Raw genomic sequence first — 9,542 nt, forward strand, 5'->3', positions numbered from 1 at the left:
TGAAGGGTCAGCTGTCTTTGTCTTTCTGTGTCTGGTTTGTTTCACTTGCCATAATGTCCTCTAGGCTTACCCCTATGGCAAATGGCATGATTCCCTTCTTTCTTGCGCCTGAGTGATATTCCGTTGTAAATATGTATCACATCTTGATCCATTCTTCTGTCAAGGTACATATTTAGGTCATTTCCGTATCTTGGCCATTATGAATAATGCTGTGGTGAATGTGAGAGTAGACACCTCTTTGGTTTTTTTTAAAGATTTTAAAAATTATTTAATTTTAAAATTAAAAAATTAAATTTAAAATTTAAAATTAAATAAAAATAAAATTTAAATTGAAAAATTTTAGAAATTAAAAATAAAATCTTTTTAAAAGGTTTTAAAAATTTGTTTGACACAGAGAGAGAAAGCGCAAGTAGGGGGTGCCAGAGAGGGAGAAGCAGGCTCCCTGCTGAGCAGGGAGTCCGATGCAGGATTCAATCCCAGGACCCTAGATCATGACCTGAACCAAAGGCAGAAGCTAAACCATCTAAGCCACCCAGGCGTCCGAGAGTAGATACCTCTTTAAGACCATGATTTCATTTCCTTTGGATATATACCCAGAAACGTGATTGCTGGATCAAAGGGTAGTTTTAGTTTTAGCTTTTTGAGGAAACTCCGTACTGTTTTCCACAGTGGCTGCACCAGTCTGCCTGCCCACCAACAGTGCATGGGGGCTCCTTCTCCACACCCTTGCCAAGCCCTGTTGTTCCTTGTCTTCTTGGGACTAGCCATCCTGACAAATACGAGGTGAGATCTCATTGTGGTCTCAATTTTCATTTCCCTGATGATGAGTGATGTTGAGCATCTTTTCATGTACCTGTCGGCCATCTGTAAGCCTTCTTTGGAATAAACATCTCTTCAGGGTTTCTTCCCAGTTTTAAAGCAGGTTGTGACTATTTTTTTATACTGAGCTGTATGAGTTCCTTATATATTTTGAATGCCAGCCCCCTGTCGGATAGTCTGCAAATAGTTTTTCTCATTCTGTACGCTGCCTTTTTGTGGTGTTGATTGTTGACTTTGTGATGCAGACATGTCTGGGTTCATGGATCAGAAGAATTAATATTGTGAAAATGTCCGTACTACCAGAAGCGATCTGCAGACTGAATGCAACCCCTTTCAAAATTCTAATTGTTTTCTCAGAAATAGAAAAAAAAAATTCTAAAATTCATACAGAACCCCAAAGCGATCTTGAGAAAGAAGAACAAAGATGTGGGCACCACGTTTTCCGATGTCAAGTCATATTACAAAAATATAGTCATCAAAAGAGTATGCACTGACCTAAAAACAGACTCACAGGTCAACAGAACAGAGTAGAGAGCCCAGAAATAAACCCACGCCAATATGGTCAGTTAATCTTTGACGAGGGTGCAGGGAACACACGCGGGAAAAATTGTCTCTTTAATAAGTTACAAAAGAATACAATTGGCTCCTTACCGTGCATCCTCTACAAAAATCAACTCAAGCAGGATTAAAGACTTAAAACGTAGGATGTCAAACCATAAACCCTCCCAAGATAAGAATTTGAGTGCAAGGAGCGTGGTTTTTTTTTTTTTTTTTTTTTTTTTTTTGGAAAGTGACCACAGGAAGCGGACAAAGGAAAGGGCAGCCCTGGAAGACTGGGGTTGAGGCGGGGGAGCGCGCCTTAGAGCCACACCCCCACCCCTTCTCCCCCAACCAGGGCTGCTCCATGGGCACCACTCATGGCTGCCCCTGTGGGTGGTGGGTCATGGCCATGAACTCCGGAGTGCAGAGGACATGCGCATGTAGCAGCCATAGCCTCTCCTCCCCTCTCAGTCTCCTCTGTCCCTTTTGGATGATGGGGAAGCGCAAGGATCCTAAGTAGGCGGGAACATGCTTAAGTCTCAGAGCTCCTGAGGTCACCACCGCACTTTAGAGCCCTCTGATGAGCCCCACGACTCGGGGGTCTGCGCAAGGGGGGGCTCCAGGCGTGATCCATGCACATCTCTGGGGCTCTACCCCCACCCCCACCCCCACCCCCAACCCCTGTCCTTGCCGCGTCAGTGCCCGAGTCTGGTCCCTGAATCCTCCTCACGGTCACTGCCGCGATAATTCTTGAGCTAACAAGCATCCCCTTTCCTGCCCGGGGCCTTGATTGGTTTGCAGCCTGGGTTATGCCTTCGGGTGGATGGAGCTTAGGAGTGCCAGGGCTGCCTCGGGAAACCCAGGGCCCTCCTCCTCTGGGATCAGCTGGGTCCCCAGGACACCTGACCTCTGCTGCTGGGTTACTGCCTCCCACGCAGAGCCCCTGCCGACCTGGGGTTCACCAGCGCAGTGCAGAGACGGGGCTGCCGGACAGGACGGGGCTGGCTGGGCCCTGCTGGGCAGTGCACACTCCTCCAGGTGCTAGGGTGGCGTATCCTGGGGCATCCTCAGAGAGGGGCTCCCCAGCAGGGCCTGTCGCTGGTAATGACCCAGCAGGAGGGGTTCTCCTCTCTGCTCCTGAGCCATGAGGGCAGAGCCTACCCCTGGGGTGTGTGGCCTGTTCTGGTGGGGGGGGGGGGGGGCTCTCTGCCTCTTGGAAGTCACTCGCACTGGTTGTCTCACACGGTTTGGGATTTCTCCTGCGGTGGGGGTTGCCTTGGAAAGGGTCACTGCAGGGGAGCAAAAGGACGATTTCCCCGTGTAAAACTAAGTTGACTTAAATGGGCTGAAGTCACAGGGCAAAAAAGCTATCTCCTCCCAACCCCTCCCACCCCACCCCTTTCCCCCGCTGATTCTTACAAGGAGAAAGACTCAGCTTGGCACCAAGGAGTCTATAATGCCGCTCCAGATTTCTCCTAATTTTCCTTTCCTTTTTTTTTTTTTAAACAGCAAGGTTAGGCCTCGGGCTGCAAATCTTGCCCAGCTCATCCTCCCAGTTAGAATTGAACAAACCTTCTTTTGTTCTCATCAAATTTCCTTTTCCAGTTGTCTGCACATGGCGTGTGCTCCTGGTTTTGCATTTAGGGATCAAATAGGAAATCTTCTTTGAAATTAATTTATCGTAGCTTTTTTTTTTCTCTTACAGTGAGTCTTTAATATATTTTGTAAATAATAATGTGAGTTGGAATCGGCAAACTCTGGTCCTGGGTCAAATGGAGTGTGCATCCTGTTTTTGTCAATAAAGTTTTATTGGTATTTAGCCACACCATCATGCACACTGACTCTGACTGCTTAAAGCCTACACAGCAGAATGAAGTAGCAGCAACAGAGACCATCAGGCCCATGAAGCTTGAAATACGGACTGCCTGACCCTTTACAGAAGAAATTTACTGATCTCTAGTATAGCTGGAAAATCCATGTAGGAAAAAATAAATAAATAAATTTTATCTATATCTATATCTATATCTATCTATCTATCTATATATATATCTGGTTAGCAAATGATTGAAATTTGGAAAATATTAAAGAAACTAAACATGAATCCCATCTGCAGGGTCTTCAGTAATCATAGAAACTTACCAACCTTACAGTTGTGTGTCTAGCTACTGACTCAATCACTCTGAGATTCTGACATGACGACCTCACGAGCTGGAATTTGACATCTCAGGGGGATTATGACTGAACAAATTGGTGAGGTATTGGGGACAAGGGTGTAATTAATTCTCTTTTCCGGCTGGGTGAAACTTTGATTTTCTTTTCTATCTTAGGGCTCCAGACCCATGCCTTGTTTTCCATTTTGTTCTCTGGCAAATATGAGTTGTCTGCCAACTAATTATTTAATTATAGTATCTGCCACCAATTCAATAAGCATTTATTGAGCTGAAAGGTGAATTAGAGATATAAAATGAAAGACACCAACTGTCCTCATATTTCCTGGAGCTCACCATTACCACTACATTGACTGCCACCACTTCTGTCACCATCACTACCAGTCATCACCACCATCACCACCATCACCATCACTACCATCATCCCCACCATCACCAACATCACCATCATCATCACCATCACCATCAACACCATGACCATCACCACCATCACCATCACCATCACAACCACCACCACCACCACCACCATCACCACCATCATCACCACCATCACCATCATCACCATGACCATCACAACCACCACCAGCACCATCACCACCATCATCATCACCATCACCAGCACCGTGACCATCAGCACCACCACAAGAACCATCACCACCACCATCATCATCATCACCACCACCATCATCACCATCACCAGCATCACCACCAGCACCAGCACCATCACCACCAGCATCACCACCACCATCATCACCACCACCGTCATCACCATCACCAGCATCACCACCACCACCATCATACATCATGACCATCATCATCATCACCATCACCACCCCACCCCCACCGTTATTACACAAATGAGACAACTTTAAATTGCCTCCATGCTTGAAACACCATAAGGGTGCCACAAGTGGTCTTAGAGATAAAGTTTCTGAAGAACGTTAGGGAACCCCCATCTTGCTATAGCAAGATGCCTGGTGCAATGTCCACCAGGCTGGAAACAGATCGATCAGGGCTGTCCCCTGCCAGGAAGATCAATCTTTAATGGCTTTGCTCCAATTTCCCCGGGAAAGTGTTTATGGCTGAGGAAATCGTATATTAAATTTGAGTGGTTCATAAATGCATTTTCTAAAACTCTGTTTCCTCTTTTCTTTATTTGCTTACTCTAACTTAGTCACTTAGAGTGACTAAGCAAAATTTAGTGAGTGAGTCTCTGTCAGCCACCAGGAATAGAAAATGGGTGACTTGTACTCGGAAAAGCACGACCAAGGCTTGGAGGGCTCTCATCATTGAGGTGCCAAGACAAACACACTCATAGCCATTGCCGTGGAAGTAGTGGCTTGTAGTTCAATGCCAAAGGGGGAATAGGAAAAAAAAATCAGGAGGGCAACATAGAGAATGATTTCCCTCAACAATGTTTGTGCAGAGCCTACCTGTGGCATTGGGCAGAGGACCTACAAACTACATGACAGCCCTTTGGGTAATTTCCACAAGAATGGAGGTTGACAGAGACCAAAAGAACCATGCCTCCATTTCAGAAGCAGAAGTCCTTGGCTTAGACAACCATATGGGCAACGACATACCTAGGTGAAGGGTATAAAACAAGGAAAGACAAATCACGGGCAAACCAAGTCTGAGGGCTCGCCTGGGGCTACCCCTGTTAGTTGGGGACAAGGAGACAGGATCAAACAGAACAAGATCAGACACTGGATGGTGTTGAGAAGTGTCATAATTATTGTCCAATATGGCAGCCTATGACCCACGTGGCTAGAAGCATTTGAAATGTGGGTGCTTTGATGGAGAAACCAAATCTTTAGTTTAATTAAATTTTAATCAATTTAAATTAAAAAAACTGATATTTGGCTCTGCTCTGAGAGAGCTTTACGTATGTTTGGAATAACTCTGGTTGATGAATGTAGCTTTTCAACTGTGCATTTTATGAAATTTACAATTTCTTACAAATTATAAAATTTACACAATTTACACATTTCCGATAGAAATGTAAAACATCCAAATTGACTGGTGTGTAAGTACAACCTGCATATTAAATTTTGAAGACTTAGTATCCCCCCAAAAAGAAGGTAAAATATCTCATTAATAGTTTTTTTATTTTGACTGTGCATTGGAATAATATTTTAGCTGTACCGAATTAAATAATGTATTACTAAATTTAACTTCACCTGCTTCTTTTTACCCTTTTTTTTTAAAAAAAGATTTTATTTATCTATGTGACTCAGAGAGACAGAGAGAGCAAGAGCAGGGGGAGAGGCAGAGGGAGAGGGAGAAGCAGACCCCCTGCTGAGCAGGGAACCCGACACAGGGCTGAGATCCCAAGACCCTGGGATCATGACCTGAGCGGAAGGCGGAAGCTTAACCTACTGAGCCACCCAGGCGCCCCTCCCCTTTTAATGTGATGAGTAGAAAATACAAAATTACACACACAGCTTGCATTTGATTTTCCCTGAAGGGTGCTGCCATGATCACCCAGAAGCCAGCAGACACTGCGGGACCCTCCAGAGTGTCCGCTGACTCTGGCCAACTATCTAGGTGCCCTCCGTCCTCTGCCCGCTCCCCAGCCACACCTCAGGAGTAAATGTTTGCCCAGAAGCTGTGGTTCACCCAGAGAGGAAGTATAGTATCATTAGAAAAATGAATCACATGTTAGACATTTTACAGTTCACAGTGTTATCACTGATTCTGTAATATTCCACAGTCTCAGTTCAAGTAGTTCGCTGGGAATTTTGACTTGGGTCACCAAAGGAATTGGATCAGCCTTGGTTGGGCTCTCAAGACCCCGCAAGTCCTGTGTCCTGGAAGCGCTGGGTTCTAGTAACCGCAGGGAGATTTTTTCGGAGTTTGAGAAACATCGCAATGCAAGGTCTCTGTAAATCTAGAATTACTTCAAATGAAAAAGGTCGTCAAAAAGATATGTTCTGGGGGCGCCTGGGTGGCTCAGTGGGTTAAGCCTCTGCCTTCGGCTCAGGACATGATCCCGGGGCCCTGGGATCGAGCCCCGCATTGGGCTCTCTGCTCAGCAGGGAGCCTGTTTCCCCCTGTCCCTCTGCCTGCCTCTCTGCCTACTTTTGATCTCTCTCTCTCTCTCTGCCAAATAAATAAATAAATAAAATCTTTTTTTTTTAAAAAGGTATGTTCTGAATCTTGGACATGAAACCACTCTGGAGATTCCTTATTTGAGGCCCCAGCCTCGCACTCTGTGCTTTTTGAAGGAGTCACACTCGAGCTTTGGCGTTCCAGCTGCGCAGCACTCCGCACGGCTGGCTCCAGGGCACAGAACCGGGGTTCGTCCACACTGAGACATGGCCTAAGCTTAAAATACATGCCAGATTTCAAAGGCTTTGTATGAAAAAACAATGTAAATTTCTAACTAATAATATATATACTGATCACCTGTTGAAATAACATTTTAGATATATTGTATTACATAAAATACACTGTTATAATTAATTTCTTTCTTTCTTTCTTTTTTTTTTTTAGCCTACACGGCTACTGGGAAATTCAAAAACATGCACGTGGCTTGCATCTGGGGCTTGTGTCCTGTTTCCATTGGACAGTGCTGCTTGGAACATCCTTCTCCTGGTGCTCCTGGAACATCCTCAGCTGGTAAGTGCTCCCCCTCGGGCGGATAGCGGGAGACCCTGTCCGAATCCGCTGAGTGCGACCGCAGACAGACGCTAGGTAAGCCTCACTCTCCTCCTCTGGAGGGTGGGTGTTGTGACAGTGGCCACAGCCGGAGCCTGTTACGTGGATTAAATGTGGTATTCCGTGTCAAGTGCTTAGCGCCCTGCCTGCCTCATCGCAAGCCTTCGCTGCATCAATCAAAGGTCATTGTCCACCCCCCCGTTGAGTCTGTCTCCTTTTCTTGCCCAACCCGGTTTTGCCTTCCCCCCGCCCGTCCTCCGTGGCACCCTGCCCTCTTTCCCCACGGACCTTCCTTCTTCTAAGATGCGTGGCTCTCCCCAGTTCTTCCAGGAAAAATATCTTCGTGGTATCTTTGTCCCCCAACTTACTGTCCAGTTTCTCCATTTCTTTTTGCAACTCCAGGGAGTGGCCCACATTTCATTCCTCTACCTCTTTTCCTTTCCTTTTTTTTTTTTTTTTAAAGACTTTTATTTGTTAGAGCAGTTTCAGGTTCACCGGGAAATTGAGGGGAAGGTGCAGAGAGCTCCCATGGACCCCCAGCCCCCCATGCACAGCCTCCCCCCATCGCCACCCCACCAGATGGAGCGTTTGTGGCACCTGAGGAACCGTCAGTCGCCACAGCGCGTGGCTTACCTAATCGTTCACTCTTGGCCTCGAACACTCCGCGGGTCTAGACAGATGTGTGGCACATACCCTTCATTATGGTCTAGACAGAGGTTCGTACTGGCCTGGAGGTCCCTGTGCTCCCCCTGTTCATCCCTCCCCTTCAACCCTCAACCCCTGGCAACCTCCCATCTCTGTACTGTCTCCTTAGCTTTGCCTTTTCCAGAATGTTCCATCGTTGGACTCATACAGTAAGTAGGCAGCTGTTCCCATTGGCTTTTCTCAGCGCATCAGGGGCGTTTAAGAGCCCGCTTTATCCACCCGGCACCTGCTGAAGGACGTCTTTGTGGCTTCCGCGTCTGGACGCATGAATAACGATGCTTTAAACGTCTGTGTGCAGGTTTTTGTGCGGACGCAAGTTTTTAGCTCCACTGGGGAAATACCGAGGAGCACGACTGTGGGATCTTATGGTCGTTCCTCCACTTTTGACTCATCTTCCCCTTCCCCCAGGCTCCCCAGCCAGTCCGGCTGCTGCCTGCCCACGGGGCCCAAACCGTCTTAACACTCCCCCCACCCCGGGAGTCTCACCCCAGCACACCTCCTACCCAGTCTTCAATCTTCTCAACCCTTTAGAATTAAAACAAAACGAAAACAAACCTAAGAGCGTTCTTTTTTACCGAAGTACTTCTTGGGACTACAAGCCAGCCCAGTCCCAAAGACATCCAAGACTCTGCCTGCCCGTACGTGGCGGTGGGGGGTGGGGGGGGAGTGGGGGAGCCCACCTCCTGCAGCTTGCAGGCCACTGTCCGCGGCAGGAGGGAACCCTTCCCCCTGGCCCTGAGGCGAGGGATTCCCCGGGGGACAGAGCCCCGTGCGGGCGCCCCTCCGAGCCCAGTCACTGGAGTGGAACACTGGGGTCTGCCACCCGCTCCCTCCTTTGTCCCGCACGTGCTAAGCAGTAAACAGCCCTTCAGGACCCAAATAAAAAGGTCTTTATGGAGAGAACAAACACAAGCAAATGCCAGAATCCAATTTAAGTGAATAAATAAACCCAATTCCAGAGAGTACAGGCCACAAGATTTCAGGGACACGAGCCAAGCACGTTGGTTTCTCGTAAATGTGAGGGCGGGTGGAGGGGGAGGTCTCAGCAAGCCCGGGCCCTCCAGCACTGAGGGTCCCGGGCCCTCAAAGGGAAGGCTCCCCTACTTCTCCACCCGCAACGAGCTTTCAAGTTTGCATACAGAAAGGAAGGCGAGTGCAGCCTCCCAGCACGCTGCGGACGGGGCACCTCGTGCTCCTGGGGCCTGAGACGGGGCTGGGGACGGGGACGGTGATGCTGGACCCGTGTCATGGTCAGTGCGTCCTGCCGGCCACGCTAGCTGCTGTGTCATTTCCCCCCACGAGCCCTACCGCCTCGTCCCCTCCTCTGAGGACCTTCCCTTTCCTCCGTTGGTCCGCGCTATGCGCAATGTTCGCTCGAAGCTTCTCTCTATGGCGACACGCTCCCTTCTCTCTGCTCGCTGAAGCTTCTGTCTCCTCCAGACTTCGGCTTCCTGCATGGCTTCCCTTGCCTCACGGCCCCAGGGCTCCCTCTGTGTCTCTTGACTTCCGTCTGTCCATCCCTGGAGAGACACCCCCCGAGAAGCCGAGTGTGGGACAGGCTTCATACCTGGCGATTTTACGACCCGCCACCCCTCCTTCTGGGGGCTCCTCAGACCTCCCCCCGGGCAGGAGGGAGGAGTGGGCGCTTTG

General features: G+C 48.3%; 1 protein-coding gene across 1 annotated transcript; it reads left to right on the top strand.

Annotated features, from left to right (window-relative positions):
- Window positions 1-370: 370 nt before the first annotated feature.
- Window positions 371-8,460, top strand: LOC131811305 (uncharacterized). Its single transcript, XM_059139698.1, has 6 exons — window positions 371-783; window positions 7,023-7,148; window positions 7,267-7,369; window positions 7,671-7,903; window positions 8,002-8,041; window positions 8,191-8,460. Exons 1-6 carry the CDS (start codon window positions 704-706, stop codon window positions 8,350-8,352), a joined length of 744 nt encoding a protein of 247 aa, XP_058995681.1. The 5' UTR covers window positions 371-703; the 3' UTR covers window positions 8,353-8,460.
- Window positions 8,461-9,542: the final 1,082 nt, after the last annotated feature.

The sequence above is a fragment of the Mustela lutreola genome, chromosome 11, assembly GCF_030435805.1.
Source record: "Mustela lutreola isolate mMusLut2 chromosome 11, mMusLut2.pri, whole genome shotgun sequence".
In the NCBI taxonomy this organism is placed as follows: domain Eukaryota; kingdom Metazoa; phylum Chordata; class Mammalia; order Carnivora; family Mustelidae; genus Mustela; species Mustela lutreola.